This window comes from Prinia subflava, chromosome 4, assembly GCF_021018805.1.
Source record: "Prinia subflava isolate CZ2003 ecotype Zambia chromosome 4, Cam_Psub_1.2, whole genome shotgun sequence".
Lineage (NCBI taxonomy): Eukaryota > Metazoa > Chordata > Aves > Passeriformes > Cisticolidae > Prinia > Prinia subflava.
Genome location: NC_086250.1, coordinates 43,694,338 through 43,712,079, shown reverse-complemented (window position 1 = coordinate 43,712,079; position 17,742 = coordinate 43,694,338). Strand labels below are relative to the sequence as shown.

Genomic DNA, 17,742 nt, shown 5'->3' with positions numbered 1-17,742 from the left:
ATTCAAAAATTACTAAAATAATTTTGTACTGCATATGGGGGGTATCAAATCCTTTAAAAAGATTGAAAATTCTAAGATACACTATCACATGTGCTTAAAATTACTCTCAGCTTCATTATTTTGATTTAAATATAACAGGACACTACGTCACAGTTGTCTTAAAATGTTCGGATAAGTAAGAAGAAGTGTATTAAGAAAAAAGCGGGTATAGGCAAATGAACAAAGGTTTCTTCTTATAAGGAAACTAATATGTGTGAAGGAAAGCTATATTGGGCAACATACTTACCAAGAGGTAGCAGTGTTGTTTTGGGTTTTGTTTTAAACTGGGATGATCAGTAAAGAAACATTCTGAATTATAAAACTTAAGATCATAGCTTAAGAAGCATATGAGAAATATTTTATTAGATTAGCAATGTTGCAGATTTGTTTCAGTTAAACTATTTTTGCACAAGGCTTTTTAAATCTTTCCACTAGAGGGCATGAGCTACTGTGCAAGCAGTGAAATGAAGTAAAAATAGAACTAAAGTTTCTTTGTACAAATGATTATTTATTCTAGATGAACTTCTTTAGGTGAATAAGATCATGAATTGTAGCTGAAAGAAATTACATATTTCAACTTATTTACTATGATATGCAATTTCTTTGAATTGAATTACAGGTGATGATTTAGGTGGCTAAAATAGAAGAAAGCTAAATTAAAATATATTTGGATACCTTATGCTTTTTATTAAATAAAAATGTGAAGAGATTATCTCCTGAGTTCCTTATAAAGCCAGGTTCCTGCTCAATTCCATAATTGTTTCATATACTGAAATATCTTACCAGTATTACAGAACAGTATTTGTTGGGAGCTTTCTTCATGTATTATTTGTTATATTTTTATGTAACTCATTTTGGGAACAAGCTGGACCATAGTAGCTTTCGTTAACTGATAAGTATTGTTGAAATACCAGTGTATAGATTCCCTAATCAAATTTTTCTAAGTAAACTTAAAACCAAGAAAGCTAAGCTCTGATATTTGTGAGTATATGGACTCGAAAGTGTGACACAAATGTTCCAAACTTGAGTGTAAAAATTAATGTTTCGTAGTCTTCAAAATTCCCCCTTTCCACTGAAAAAATATGTCCAGAAGTACTGTAGGTTGTGGGTGGGTTTGTTTGTTTGTTTGTTGAAGCACTTAGCACTTCTGTGTTGATTTCACCCTAAGCTGTCACAGACTGTTGCTGATCTAGAGCAGCAACAAGCACCATGTCTAGCTCTGTAAACATCTAAAATTATACAGTGTTCTAATTTATTATATATTCATTAATTATATAAATTTAAGTAATTGTTGTAAGGGCAGGTGGTTCTTATAAATGTTTTAACAAAGTTTTAAGTAGAACCACTGTAACTGCAGTAAAGTTTACTAATAAAAAACTTGGATGCTCTCCAAGGTCTATTTTTGGACATTACAAGATATATAGTACCACTCTGTAGTGAAATACTGCTGACAGCATGTCAGAAATACTCGGAAACCATGTGAAAAACTTAACATCAGATGTAAAATCATCTGTAATGCCAGGAATTCAGATTTTTCAGAGCATCTCACTGCAAGCATTTGTTTGACCTTACTACTGGAAGTAATTTATTCTGTATTGCAGCTGTGGCTAGGTCATAACTCCCTCCTGTGTAGGAGAGATACTTGGCTATCAGCATAGAGGTTGTATGTCTGGTTTTGGTGTTTGTTTTGGGGTTTTTTTAAATGTGCTTTTGCAGTTTTAAAAGAAAAAGAACGGCTATTAAGTAAGTCACTCCTTTCACCATTCATATTATCATTTTTTTAAAAAAAAACTTCTTTTTTTTTGTTTGTTCATTTTGGTGGTAATTGTGTCCTCCAGTATCACTGCTGTTCCAGTTGAAGGTGAAGATGAAAAACAATGTGTTTCTTTATCTAAACTTCAAGGGAATCAATTTCCTTTCTTTTCATTTTTCTTTCCCTTCCCCCAGTCCTTACTACATTATATAAAACTGATAAATTTGTATTTTTCATTATCTTACCTGCAGAAGAACATATTTTCTCACTTTTTACAGAATTTCCTTCTAAACTGAATTAAATGTTTTTACTAGTCAGTGAATCTGTTCCATTAATTGTGCAAGTTGGAGTATTATTTAAATTGAACCTGCTGTTGTCTCTTACAGCTTTGTTAACTTGTCTCCCCTCTTGATCTTTCCTGGTGCTGCCAGTAAGCTTAGTCTAGTTAGCTGTAATGACTGCATGTCCTTACTTCAGGATTGGAACAACAACATGTAGCCAATCATCTTGTATCTCTCCTGGTTTGTTTTGTTGTCCCCATCCACAAACTCTGATGGCATCTTGCTCACGTTTTCTCCTCTACTTTCCCCATTTTTGACTGTATCACTTAGCTTTGAATATCCTCATGTTACCAAGGTTCACTTGTGAGTATAGTTCACTTTGGAGAGTGACTTGATTATATAGTATGTTTATAATTGGATAGATTTGACTGTTTTTACAGATATTTCTTTCATGTCTCCAACAGCTGCTCAGTGTTTGATGTGTAGTGTATGAAAAATTGTATTACATTTCCACATGCACTGTTCATCTTCATTTACTTCAGTCAGATGGTTTGCATTTCATGTTCTTGGACATCTTGAGGTCTCCTCTACTTGAGGCCTCCTCTAGCTGTAGAGTTCCAGAATCCACATATATGCAGTTCTTGTGCCTTACTTTGCTGATTTTCTTATTTTGTGATTTGTTTTTTATTTTGTTGCCCAACTCCTTCTTTGTCTAAATTTAATTTTTTTTCACTTACTGTGCATTTATCCTCTGAATCTTTCTCAGATAGTGTGCAGAGAGAGATCCTTATGCACTCAAATACCTGAAATACTTTTCAAACATCACTTTTCTTGTCTCTCACAGTAATCTGCCAAGCTGACTTGACTTCAGTTGCTCTTGTATTTTTCTTGGACAATAAGTAGCCATACCATTGCAACATTATGTTGTGTGGTCAAATGTCCATTGCTGTTATGGACAGTCATTTGGTTGATCTGATTTGCAGTGAGTTCTGCATAATCCTTTGCATTTTTTTCCAAAGGAACTTGGCTACTGAATATGAATTAAGTTCTGTACCTTTGTCCATTATCTCTTAGCACCTGGATGTCATATTGTTAAGCACTACTTGGTTGCTTCCAGGTTTTAGCTTTATGTTTTCATTAGCAGTCCATGATTTAAATATATATATAGGAATAACTAATGATAAAGACCTTTACTTGTGCAGCCTGTCTTGTTTCCATTAATATGTAGTATTAGACTGCAGCTATCCCTCGTAATAAGGAATACATAACTGCCCGTGAACGGATTTTCTGTTGCCTTTGTGCTGTGTGTTTTCAAATGAATGTCCAGAAAGCTTCATTATTTTTTTCCACTTTTGCTGTTCCTTTGGGGAAAAAAAATTGTCATACTTCACCTGTTCCCTTGTAACAGAATTTTGCCTGCATGCCTTCACCTTCTGTGGCTCTTGATGATAGCTTCAGTATTAATTAGAAAAATCTCCTTGTCACAAACAGTAAGAAGTTAAGACTTTTTTCTAGCTGTTCTTGTGTTTGCTAAAATGAGGTAATAATCCTTTCTGCAAGTAAATCCTCTTTACTAAACCGTACTTGGACGCCACTTAGCAACATTGCAGTGAAAATAAAATTCTTTTCCTTCCAATTTAGAAAATCTGTAGTATTGTATTTGTCAAGAAAATAGTAGTGTCAAGCTTGCTATGAATGCTGTAATTTAGTAATTACATTTGCATAGCAAAATTTCTCCTGCTGTTCAGCTGGTTATACTTCCCATCCTTCCCTTTTTATCCAGATTTATTGGTGGTTTTATTCTGTGATTATAGTCAAAAGAGGTATTTCATTAGTGAGTCAAAGAAATGTAAAAATTTTTATTAGTCAGAGGAAGGTTTATATCTTTGTTCAGATATAGACATTAGAATGCATGTATCAATATATATTTTTATATTATTATACATCACAATATGTATTTTTATTAGCTTGCAAACTTTAATGTCTTGATTAATTCTTTAATTTCAACAGGACTAGCAAAAAACAACCATTTACAGACCAGGCCATAAATTTGTAAAGTAATTTGAATTTCAGTCTGCTGAAGTGTTCTGCTTTGGTTATATTTATAAAGTTTTTTGTGATGATGGTGGTTGTTTCTCTCTTTTTGTTGTGTTATGATGAAATAGGAAACAGCAGCAGCTTTAAAAAGTCTTTCCAAATAGCAGCTTCTTGCAGGAGTCTTAAAATCTACTGAGACTGGGAGGAGTCACCTTATTCTGCCTTGTTTGTAGGAGATGAAGGAAGATAAGCTGTACTTTCTTTTCCATTTGTAATTGCTGTATTTCTAATGGTGTATGGAAATCTGCCCCATAGTTTCAGGATGTGTTTCAGCAAAGCATTTCTGTGGGTAGTGTTGGTTGATCGTGACCACGTACTTCTGGTGCTTGAAGGGGGAAGAGTTTCTTAATGTAAAGTACTGAACATCATGTATATCAACACTTCTGGTTACTATCAGATTAATCAAGGTACTAAGAAATTTTTAAAGAACAGTTATTTTAATATTATTTCAATATTTTAACGTAACAGAAATTAAAGTAACTAATATTTAAATAAATAGCCCCTAGAAATTAAGTATTTTTAATTCTTTCTTCAGTTTTGGAAGGATATTGTTGAGGATATTGAAGTTCGTGATCTAATTTCTGACAGAAGCAAATCTCAAGGTGAGACATCTTGACTAATCTTAATACATGCATGTTGGTAAACCGAGCAAAGGAAGGACTAAAATTTATTTATTTACTTCATAGATATTCCATCAGAAGAGTGGATTTGGGAATCCTTATTTCATCCACCTCGCAAATTGGGCATTAATGATATTGAAGGACAGCGGGTACTTCAGATAGCAGTGATTTTACGAAATCTTTCTTTTGAAGAGGGAAATGTTAAACTTCTGGCAGCTAATCGTACTTGTCTTCGGTTCCTGCTCCTCTCTGCTCACAGTCACTTTATTTCTCTACGGCAGTTGGGGCTTGACACGCTGGGAAATATTGCAGCAGAGGTAATGTGCTTTGAAACAGAACAATTCAAATATAAATTGATAAAAGCAGTGGTGTTAATGAGATTATTTTTTTTTCCTTTATCATTGGATGGAGAAGGAAATAAATTATTCTCTGAATTTGTAATTATAAATTTGAAAATAAGTGTTCAGAGCCAAAACTAAAATATGACTGTATGTGTCAGTTGGCTAAAATAGAATCACATGAAGAAGACTGATGATGTAAGGAGATAGAAGATATTCATAATGTATAATTTTCAGTTTAGTTTCCCAGAGGGAATAAAGGAATTTGTTAAGTTCTGAAGTCTGTATGCTAGCTTCTTCACTTTATAATTATAACCTTTAATCATAACTTCAAAATAGTATGTTTAAGAAAGAGAGTTGTAGAGGATTTTATGTCCTGTGTACTGTAGTTTGTGTAAACTAGTCATATGCCACTGGGTATGCTGTCACAATCATGTGAAGCATCTTCTTTTTTGGGGGGTTTTTTTTGAGAGGTTTGAATTTTATAAAATATACTATTTTAGTATGTCATATTATCATGCAGAAAATTACATGGATTTTATAGATAGTATATTCAGGTAGTCCTTATATTTTAAAATACAGCATGTAAATTTTAGTAAAACGAGTACTATCAGAGAATAAGGCTGGAAGTATTGGTCCACTACTCAATACTGAAAGAAAAGATGGTGTTTTTCATTTACCATGTACCCGACTTCTTTTGAATGAGAAAGAATGTTACTTATGTTTGAGATCTCTAATTGAGAAGCAGAAGCAGAAACAAGACAAATGACTGGGATAGCATTTGGGAAGGAGTACTTGTTATTACTCAAGTTTTGGTCTTTGTTGGATATTACAGTTTATTTGTGTATGCTGTTGACTGCCTGAGAATAAGGTTATTTTCCTTGTTCTGAGCACTGGAAAGTGTAAATTAGATTGCTGCTTTAGGGCAGAAAAGGAGAAGGAGGGTCAAAATGCTAGGTACAATCAAAAGCTCCCAGGGCTCATGTTTTTATGAACATGAATGTAATTTGTGTGTGCTGCACTTAAACACTTCTGAATCCTGTCTTTTGATAAGCAAATTTAAGTATTTGAGCCATTAGCAGTATGTGGATAGTGTTAGTAATTTTGTTTTCTGTTTCATTAGCTTCTTTTGGATCCTGTTGATTTCAAAACTACTCATCTAATGTTCCACACTGTTACAAAATGCCTCATGTCAAGGGATAGATTTTTAAAAATGAGAGGTAAGATCTCTAGCTATTCTTCTTGTTGTATCAGAATTGTAATTATTTCATTTTAAAACTGTTTTGTATTTGTTCTTCAGGCATGGAAATCTTGGCAAATCTTTGTAAGGCTGAAGATAATGGTGTCTTAATTTGTGAATATGTGGATCAAGAATCCTATAAAGAGATCATATGTCATCTCACACTACCAGATGTGCTGCTTGTAATCTCAGCACTTGAGGTGCTATACATGCTCACAGAAATGGGAGAAGTGGCCTGCTCAAAGATTGCTAAAGTAGAGAAGAGCATAGGTAAGGGAGAAGCAAAATCTATTACTTCTCTCGCTTATGTCAGAAAAAAGACTTAAACACTGACCAGAACATATTCTTAAAAATGTGGTTTGCTTGTGTGTGTGTGAGCACACAGCATGGGTATGGAATTTACTAAATTACTTCATTGTGTCTACAATGAATTGATGATGCTAAAAGTTCTAAAGTGTTTTTTTCTTAATGCCAAGAAGTGTGTTTAAAAAACACAAACCTACAGAAGCATGCAGAGACTTCTTTCCTTTCAACACACGGCAATTTTAAAGCAAATCAGTATATTCTAACAGCATTTGTCTTGTCCTAATGTCATTGTTGCTTTTGCATTCAATACTTTAGATACGTTAGTATGTCTGGTTTCTATGGACATCCAGATGTTTGGACCTGATGCTCTTACTGCTGTAAAGCTCATTGAACATCAGTGTGTTACCCAGCAAGGAATACTTGATGTCAGACCACAGGTAATGGATCATGGTTCTTCACAGGCCCATGCAGCAGGTGTCCCAGGTGAGTATCACTGCAAGAGAAAACACTGTTCTATAAAGTTTCCTATATGACTATGATTTTTATCTTTTCTAGATTTCTGATCAGTTTACATAAATAAGTGTAACATTATGCATAATGTGGATCTTTTTCAAACACTCGCTCACAAAGCAAATACACTATGTTAGCCAAAGCTATGTTAGCCAAAACTGCTGTGAGGCAAGTTTTGAAAGAATTTTAATATTTTTCACTTGCTAATCTGAAAATTTTCTAAAAGTTACATGCATTGCTTATTCTAACTTGTTCAGTGGAAAGTAAAAGTATCCATTCTAGATTGTTCCCACGATTTTCAAAGAATTGGAGGTCGATTTTATATTGTTTTACAATATATTGTAATACAATAAATATATATTGTAATACAAATACATTTTTTATTGTGGGTATTTTTCGGCAGTAACATAATGTTTGGTAGAATTGCAGAGATGAGATAGACTCACTCTTGAAGGTTCTAAACAGGTTCTTGTTATGTGAACCAAATTGTAACTATTCTTAGGAAGATACTGAGAAAAACCATTGCAACAGACACTGGTTTGCATGTCTAAGTGTGCTGTTTCTGGAATGGGTGTAGATACCGCAGCAAAAATGACTGGGAGAGAATGTAACCAAGGGAGTGAACCAAAGTTGAATAGGATGAACTGATGTGACATTGCCACAAAATCCTTTACATTACATTTGCATCCACTTAAGAACTGGAAAAATAATTGCTATGTATTTGTGCCTGTTTTGGTGGAGTATTGTGCCCTTTTAAAATCGTGCTCAGTACTGTAAAGCACTGAGATCATGATCGTGAGTCTGGAGGCAGCTGCTCACTAGGTGCACACCTCTGATTGCAATCTAGCGGTGACTCTGGCCCTGGCAAGCCCTGCGTCACTTTGGTAAACTGGTGCAGATCTGTAGCCTGCTGTGGGCACCTTTGTGACTTGCCTTAGCCGGATACATCCTTACTGACAAACATAGGAGAAACTGGACCAGTGCATGTCATGAAGTGCTTCATTCAGCAGAACAAAAAACATTTCAGCAAGTTTTAGGTTTTTTTCTTCCCCCTATTCTCTACAGCCTCTAGGACTGCTCCACATGTTGCTCCACCTCCAGGAATAGTGGAAATAGACAGTGAGAAATTTGCATGTCAATGGTAAGTGTATAGTTCTATTCAAAGACATTAATGAAAAAGAAAAGCAAAGAAAAATACTGAATTCATGTGTCACTGGATTTTCTGGTTTGTTTCTCTTTATTGTTTGACTAAGTTTTCTGAAAGGTATAAACCAAATCCATTCTGTCATTGCCTTGAAGAATATGAAAGCAAAAACTCAACCAGAATATTCAGTCTTCACCTGCTGATCCCTGAAATTAGTTGTTTTGTCTCTTAGGACAGAATTTTATTTGATCTGTTCTTGATTTAATTTGTTTTTTAAATTGTTAAGCAGCGTTACGTGTTTCACAGGTATTTGCATCTGGTAATGTGTTGCTGTATTACTAAATCAATATAAAAGTAATTACCAAAGTATGAAGCTAGGCCCTGCAAAACTCTTACATGATCATTGTGAACCTCAAGTTAAAGAATATCCAAGTCTTTTCCATTCAAATTCTCTTGCTTTCAACTAATATTACTGTCAGGTATTTAGAGAGAATCTGTATCTCCTGTCTCATGTAGACTGCAGGTGATCTTTCTGAACTATTTGTTTTATGTAAATCAACTCACATTCTAAGTATTTGTATTAATCGGTTCCTGATGGGCCCTTTCAACTCTCCTCCTTCACAGCTCTTAATGTTCATCTTTTGTCATACTGAGGAGAAAAGCATCTTCCAGATAAAGTAGATGGAATTTACACAACTTAGTGTTTTAGGTTATCATGAAGGTACACTTCCAGCAGAGCTTTGGTTGTATGGGGGAAATACTGCAGAGTTTTGTGGTCAGCTGATATTTCCATGCTTCTCTTTGCACACTACAAAGTATTATTGACCATAATTATTAACTGCTGAAAGATTCAGAAATTTCACATTTAGGCATTTAAACAAGGATACCTGGAACTGGACTCTCTCTACAGATCACATTAGCAAACTTAGATTAATGTATATTTTCATGGTATGTTTTAGTTGTTGCTTCCTACTTAGAGAAATGGGAAAATGAGTAAATCATAGCAGTAAAATTTAGTTACTATCTCTTGAAAGCAACAAAAAGACAAGGTATTTAAGCTGACCTTCCTGGATGTATTACTAGCCAGCTTAGATTCAGTAGGGGGTGTAAGTGCAGTAACATTGATCCCATTTCACAATTTCAAGTCCTGAACTTCACCAGTTTACTGGTACTAGTGTTAGTGTGTTAGCCTAATACGACATATCCAACTGGACAGTCACTTGTCCAATATGCCCAATTTAATTAATGCCTAAACTTTATGTTATTATAATGTAATCTCAGTCTTTGTAGTAATAAAATTCTAACAGCTGCAGGAGAAATGGTACTTACTCTTTATGAGAGAACACAATTTAAAGAATGTAATCATAGGCTTTTCATCTAGTTACATTTGGAGTGTAAGGCTCTACAAAGGAGAACGCAGTGCAGTTTTCCAGAGTGTTAGCACCATATAATAAATGCTGACAAACAAAATATTTCTTTTATTCTCAAGCCAATATTTGAGCACTGTGTGAGAGTTGTTACTTGCTGGAGATGAACAATTCCTTTGTCTCTGGGCCAGAGTAGTGGATCTAAGAGAAATTAAATTAAACTGATAGAAGATGTTTCCTTTTCTCACAGCTTCCTGTGAGGTTAGAGGTTAGATGGTCTGTGAACTTGTGGAGAGTCTGTAGGAGATATAAATACTTTTCACTGCTAAGTGAATCTTAGATGTACGAACATTGACTTAGGATAAAAATTTGTGAGGAGGAATTAGTTAGATTTCTGCCCATCTTTCTACAGGAAAGTAGAATCATTAAGGATTAAGAATAGAGCTGTGAGGAGGAGATGCCAACAAACCATGCATTCTCACTTGTTTTTGCAGAATATACAGTAAAAAAGACATAGGTAGAGACAATTTTGCATAGATAATAAATAATACGTATATAAGTATGTAAATAAGATATAGCATGTAAAACTGACTGCAGGTGTTAGGGGTCCAGTGTGTTGATTCTTAAGCAGTGAGAAGGAGGAAATGTAGAACAGACGTCTGAGAAAACAGTGTACTTAAATGCTGTCTTCTGTGCTGTTGGCAGATCTCAAAAGTCTCTGTGATACAGACTGAAGTGTTTTAACAGCCCCTTTTAAAGTACTCTCTGTATTTTGCTTCATAGTTTATTTTTTCATCCTCAGGTTGAATGCCCATTTTGAAGTGAACCTTGATTGCTCAGTCTCTCGAGCAGAAATGTACTCTGAATACCTCTCTACTTGCAGTAAATTAGCTCGAGGTGGAATCCTAACATCAACTGGATTTTATAAATGCCTGCGGTAAGACAAGAATTTATGCAGCAATAAAGAAGCAATTGTATATTCTCAAAACTAACCAGTAGCTTTAGATTTCTTTGAGAAAAGATCTACTGAGTTGAAAGACATCCAGTTTTGGAATTTTAATTGAAACAAATGTTTAGAGTTTGTTTAATGTTATTTCATTCTATTTCAAGATCTTTGAAATGGGTTCCTTCTTTGCTTCTGGTCCTTCTAATTCTTTCTGAAATAGTTTTTTGAGATTTTGTAATTTTCAGTTAGGTTCTATGACAGCTATCTGGGGGACCTGCTAGTCCTCAATGATGAACACTCACACTCTATTGGAAAATCCTGCTGTGTTGCAGAGGCGCAGGCATTCCTTCTATTACTCTGCACACAAGAGCAGTTAGGTAAAACAAAAACATTGTAAGAGAGTTGAATTATTGTGTTTATTAACATGGATTTATGTTGTGTTTGGCAGAACTGTCTTTCCAAATCATACAGTGAAGAGAGTAGAAGATCCAAGTAACAATGGTCAAGCACATATACATGTGGTAGGAGTGAAAAGGAGAGCTATACCACTTCCCATTCAGATGTACTATCAGCAGCCACCAACTTCGTCTACCCCAGTTGTCCGGGTTGATTCAATTCCTGATGTGTCTTCGTCTCCTTTGCCAGCAGGTTTTTAAATTAATTATGTATAAAGTATTTTGCATTGATCCTGAAACCATAATAAAAGCCAGGAGTTTTTGAACAGAGCTTGTAAGCGTTAGAAGTTGAGGCCACATGGTTTGAGTTTATTCAGTAATGTTGGGAATAGTATTGCAGTATTTCCTTGCATGCCATTCTAGTCTTTGACATGTAACCTATAAGCTTTCCAGTCAGCAGACATTGTTGCTGCATCATTAATTCAGACTCTGCAGAGCTGAGAATAGAAACTGCTTCATGTAGAATTGCGGTTTCAAATCTTGGATTTTTAAAAATTCCTTAGTTAATGTATTTGAAATAATCTCTGCTTCCAAACTTTTACTGTGTTTATTTCAACAGGAATCCCGCATGGGCTACCAGGTGTAGGAAATCACTATCAGAGGACCCCTATTAACCAGTCTTCAACTTTGACAGCAACACAGATGTCTTTTCCAATTCAAGGTGTTCACACTGTGGCACAGACTGTTTCCAGAATTCCACAAAATCCTTCTATTCATACACAACAAAATGCTCCAATGACTGTTATACAGAATAAAGGTCCAATACCCTGTGAAGTAGTGAAGGCCGCAGTAATACAGAGCTCTGTTCCTCAGTCTGCAGTTCCTGTTCCTATTGCGGTAGGAGGAGCTTCTAATCAAAATCACAGCACCACAGGCCAGCAGCCGTCTGTTACAGTTGTGAGTTCTCAGATGCTTCACCACCAACCTGTAATTCAACAGCAGTCCCCACTGCACGCAGTGGTACCAGGACAGATACCTTCAGGCACTCCTGTTACGGTAATTCAGCAAGCTGTCCCTCAGGGTCACATTTTTGGCAGAGTACAAAACCTACCAGCATGCAGTTCAGCAGTTTCACAGGGTCAACAGCTGATCAGCACATCATCACAACCTGGGCAGACGTCTTCTCAGCAGTCCTCTGCGGGTAACCAGCAACAAGATACAGTCATCATTGCACCACAGCAGTATGTCACCACCTCTGCATCTAACATCGTTTCTGCCACCACAGTTCAGAATTTCCAAGTAGCAGCTGGGCAGGTGGTTACGATTGCAGGTGTTCAGAACCCACCAACATCTAGAGTAGGGTTTCAGAATATTGCACCGAAGCCTCTGCCGTCTCAGCAAGGTCCCCCTGCTGTGGGGCAGCAGCCACAGCAGCAGCCTCCAGCGCCGTCCCAGCAAAGTGTAGTGATAGTAAGCCAGCCAGCTCAGCAAGGTCAGGCATATGCACCAGCCATTCATCAAATTGTGCTTGCTAACCCAGCTTCTATTCCTGCTGGCCAAACTGTCCAGTTGGCTGGACAGCCGAGCATTACTCCATCATCTTCACCATCCCCAGGTCCGGTTACAAATAATCAAGTCCCTACAGTTATGTCATCTTCATCTACCACTCCTCAGTCACAAGGACCCCCTCCTACTGTTAGCCAGATGCTTTCTGTAAAGAGGCAGCAGCAGCAGCAACATTCACCAGCATCGTCACAGCAGCAGGTACAGGTACAACAACCGATGCAAATGCAAGTTCAGTCACAACAAGCTAATACAGGAGTTGGCCAGCCCAACTCTGGTGAGTCTAGCCTGATAAAACAACTGCTTCTTCCAAAAAGAGGCCCCTCGACACCGGGGGGGAAGCTTATACTCCCAGCTCCACAGATTCCTCCACCTAACAATGCAAGAGCTCCTAGCCCTCAGGTGGTTTATCAGATGGCCAATAACCAGACACCAGGTTTTGGAGTCCAAGGACAGTCTCCAGCTCAGCAGCTGCTAGTGGGACAGCAAAATGTTCAGCTGGTCCCGGGTGCAATCCCACCCCAAGGGGCAGTGCAAACAGTACCCATTTCTAATTTACAGATATTGCCAGGCCAGTTGATCTCGAACAGCCCAGCAACTATTTTCCAAGGGACTACTGGCAACCAGGTTACGATAACAGTTGTGCCAAATACGAGTTTTGCTACTGCAACTGTGAGTCAGGGAAATGCAACTCAGATCATTGCTCCAGCCGGAATTTCAGTGAGTGGAGCACAGACAGGAGTTGGGCTACAGGTGCAAACCATTCCAGCTACTCAAGCACCTTCAGCTGGACAATCACCGTGTACTGCTGCTCCCCCATTCAAAGGTGATAAAATAATTTGCCAAAAGGAGGAAGAAGCAAAGGAAGCAACAGGTTTACACATTCATGAACGTAAAATTGAAGTTATGGAGAATCCTTCCTGCCGAAGAGGAGCTGCAAACACCAGCAATGGGGATGCAAAAGAAAGTGAAATGCAGGTGGGAAGTCTTTTAAATGGGAGAAAGTATAGTGACTCCAGTCTACCTCCTTCTAACTCAGGGAAAACACAGAATGAGGCCAATCAGTGCTCACAAGTCAGTAATGGGCCATCATTAGAAATGGGTGAGAACGGAGCTCCTGGAAAGCAGAACTTTGAACAAACGGACACACAGGAAATTAAAAGTGATTTGAAGAAGCCCCTAGTTAATGGAATCTGTGATTTTGATAAAGGAGATTGTTCTCATTTGAGCAAAAACATTCCAAATCACAAAACTTCCAATCATGTAGGAAATGGTGAGATATCTTCAGTGGAACAACAAGGGAATTTGGATGCCACGCAGCAAGATACTGCCAAAGGTGATCAAGGGGAAAGAATTTCTAATGGGCCTGTATTAACTTTGAGTAGTTCACCTGTTGTAAGCGGTACACAGGAGGCTGCAAAACTGTTAACCCAGCAACTTAGTGGTACCAACACTGATTTACCTAATGGACCTCTAGCTTCAAGTTTGAATTCAGATGTGCCTCAGCAACGCCCAAGTGTAGTTGTCTCACCACAATCTACAGCCTCTGTTATACAGGGGCATCAAATCATAGCAGTTCCACACTCAGGACCTAGAGTGTCCCAGTCTACCCTGTCCTCCGAAGTTCGGTCTACCAATGGCACAGCAGAATGCAAAACTGCAAAGAGGCCAGCAGAGGATAATGACAGGGAAACTGTTCCAGGAATTCCAAATAAAGTAGGAGTTAGAATTGTTACAATCAGTGACCCCAACAATGCTGGTTGCAGTGCAACTATGGTTGCTGTGCCAGCTGGAGCGGATCCAAGCACTGTAGCGAAAGTAGCAATAGAAAGTGCTGTTCAACAAAAGCAGCAGCATCCAACCACGTATATACAAAGCATGGTCACACAGGTATGTTGCAGTGTTCTTTTTATGTTTATTCTGTGATTCTGACTAATAATGTGAAATAACATGGCTGAAAATGTGAGCTCGTTCGATATCTCTCTTAGTATTTCAGATATTCAGGAAATGATGCTTTCTGTTCTTCCACAGACTAAAGTTTAAACAGTTTACATACTTCTTCAATATCAGTGACAATAGTGGAATTCAAAATTTGTAGCTTGATAATACGCAGTGAGGAAAGAACTTCTGCTCACTATTTTCTTCCTTGAAGGATTAAATGTTCTGAAAACAACAATGATTTGCTGGATGGTCTTGTAAAAATGTCAGTGTTGTTCTGCATTTTATTCTCAGTCTCTGTGGAGGGGTGAATATGTTTTTTCAGGAAAAAAACACACCTGTATCTGGCTGGCTGAAATGAGTTGAGGTTCCTGCATTTAAAGTTGGTCTTCAAGGTCTTGCTTTGTGGGTTCACTACAGTTAGGAGAAAGTATTATTTTGTAAATTTGTTGAAATATTTATATTTATTCATTACAAAATATTTACAATGTTTATCAATAAAACAGGCATTGTTTGGGGTTTTGGGGTGGTTTTTTTTTTGTCAAACCAAGCTTTGGTGGGGGTTGTTGGCCTTTTTTGTCCCTTGATTGAATTTGTTGAACCTTTTGAAAGTGGTTACTCCCTAACACTTTACTAGGAATGAGGTATGGACATCAGGAGTATTAATTAGTAAAACAGTGATGTTAGAGGTTATTCCGTTCCCTAGAATTTATTTTAGTTTTGTACATAGACCAAAACCACTCTCCAAAAAGCCCATTCCTAACCTGAATAGGAGTGAAGGGAATAGAATGGTAGGTCTGACAGTTTAGAGTTCTGACAGACCAGAGAGAGGAAATGAAGTCCTGAGTGTGTGTATGTTAGTACATTTTGACCTTGGAGTAACAGGGGTACAGGGGTCTTCTATTTCTTGCCTTTTTTGTTTGTTTGTTTTGGTTTTGATTGGGGGTTTGTTTGCCTTTGACAGAGTAGAAGGCATAGACACTATGGGCTTATACACACCTAGAAGTCAATGTGAAAAGTGCTGGCTAGTCCTGCTTCATTTTCTGTGACAAGTTAGGTTGCTCTTGAAAACTGTTGACTTTTCTAGTTGTCAAAAATCAGGGTTAACAGTTAACAAGTTCCTTCCTTTTTTACTTTCTCTACTTTTTGCTTCTAACTGTGACAGTTCACAGAATTAATTCTTAAAATGTCTTTGAATGTCTTTGTAATCACTCTTAAAATTTCACTTAGGTTGTGTTGAGGGGAGATCTGTATTTTTTTATGTTATTTATCTTTGTTTTTAATAGAAATAATTTGACCAAAATGAAGAGTTTCTGTTAGCAGCATAGGGACAACATCCTAGATTTTCTGAAGTGTGGATGTATAAGCTATGCCTTGCTTTTTACACTGAGTATCCTTAGCTGTTACACATTCTGAATTTATGTTACAGCTTTGCTAAGGATTTGGCTGAAGTACAAAATGGTGTGGCTTTCTTGAGTGGAATATGTCTGTTTATTCCCTCAATATGTACATGAAAAGAATTTGCAGTTGTATATCAGGCAGCTACTAAATGATCAGATTTTAAGAATTTTGAAAAGGGAGTAATACATTTAACTATTTCATTTAATTTTGATAATGTACATCATGATACTAGAGGGGGAGGATAGAAAAAAAGATCTGTGCTGATAGTTTCTTTTTTACACTATCCCTAGTATCATTAACTATCATTACTATCATTACATAATTACATCAGTACCTAACTATCATTAATAGTTACTAGAGTTTTCATTACCTGTACAAACAGAAATGCTGCCTGCTGGGTTTGCCATTTGGTAGAAATTTACAGAGCAGAAGAACTGGGTTTAATGTCACCCTACCTGAAAGTTTGCTCATTTTGCTGTCTATGGGATGCCTTTCCTTTCTTCAGAATTACAGAAATGTGGAAGAAATGAGTTAATTAGTTTTATCTTGGTGAAAAATTTATTCATTAACTATTTGCCTTAGCCATATGTCTGTATATTTACGAATCATGTCTATCATAATATTGCAGGTATGAACCCATTTTAGAGTATTCTGTTCAGATATAGTGATCATCGTAGTTTGGCTTAGAATTTGCAGAGATCTTCACCACTTCTTTAAAATAAATGTGTTGGATTATAAACAGTACCAGGCCAGCTCTTTTTCTTTCTCTAAAGCTGCTGAGCAGCTGCAATAGCCATTGCTTTTCTGGAAAAGGAGATGCTAAATGTTTCTAATATTAAGTCTGCTTTTAGGGGTATTTTTCTCATGAATTTGGTGTAAATTTTAGTGATTACTTCATTTAAGATTAGGCCTTGTGTTATTTTCTGTTTTCCCCCTCATATTTTGTGTTCCTCATCTGATAAGCAGCTTCCTTGTTCCTGATTTTTTTGAAAGGAAGCAGATGAGGAATATTTTTTTCATTTGAACATCTGCATTGTTTCATCCTTTTCAGAAGTACCAAAGTGTGTACTAGCTGTCTTGCAGAAGAAAAAGGAGAGCATGGTTTTTACTGCAAACATTGTGAAATTTATTAGAAATACAATCCAATGGAGAAAAACCGTGAGGAGCAGAGAATAAAGGGATATTAGCTATGGCAAAATTACATAGCTGCTGAAACTTTTAGTGTGTGATTTCCTGTTTGCTTGTTAGCTTAAGATTTTATTTTAAGCTTGTATTTCAGAGAAGGGTGAAAGGGAGAGGAGAAAAAAAATTGTGATAAAAAGTAAAACCAAAGAGGAAGACTGAAAAAAGAGGTTCAAAGGACAGAAAAGGAAGGAGACTATTGGTTATGCAACTACAGTAGGATTCACTGTAGTGAGCTACAGAGAGAGGAGAAAGGAAAGATGCTTGAAGATAAGGAAGGATGACCAAATAGGGCAGGAGTGGAACTCCTGCTATCTAAGGAAAGCAAGAAAGAATTAAATAATCCTGAGAGAAATGTAGAAGTTAAGAGAAATTTGTTTCATTATATGAATGGTAGTTTGGAATGGGATGATACAGTGTGATTGGGGAAAAATGTTAATTTAAATGGCCTATTAAAATAATGAAAATTGTATACTGGCTGTTTATGGAACAGCCCATATAAGTGGCATTAAAATCCAATTAGACAAATACAGGTTTCTTGGGTATATAATCTGAGATTATTCCCTATATAATTGTATACATCAGCAAATCTTGTTGAGAAATAACTGTATGTGTACTGAAT

At 36.7% G+C, this 17,742-nt stretch overlaps 1 protein-coding gene across 2 annotated transcripts in view; it reads left to right on the top strand.

Moving 5' to 3' along the window:
* Positions 1-17,742, top strand: part of ARID2 (AT-rich interaction domain 2) — a 93,750-nt gene that overhangs the window by 57,951 nt on the left and 18,057 nt on the right. For both annotated transcript variants that reach the window (XM_063396591.1, XM_063396590.1), the window contains 9 exons: positions 4,706-4,772; positions 4,857-5,107; positions 6,252-6,348; positions 6,429-6,638; positions 6,990-7,157; positions 8,250-8,325; positions 10,498-10,632; positions 11,090-11,289; positions 11,656-14,489. In XM_063396591.1, coding sequence (XP_063252661.1) covers positions 4,706-4,772; positions 4,857-5,107; positions 6,252-6,348; positions 6,429-6,638; positions 6,990-7,157; positions 8,250-8,325; positions 10,498-10,632; positions 11,090-11,289; positions 11,656-14,489 — 4,038 coding nt within the window. The remainder of the gene's footprint in view (positions 1-4,705; positions 4,773-4,856; positions 5,108-6,251; positions 6,349-6,428; positions 6,639-6,989; positions 7,158-8,249; positions 8,326-10,497; positions 10,633-11,089; positions 11,290-11,655; positions 14,490-17,742) is intronic.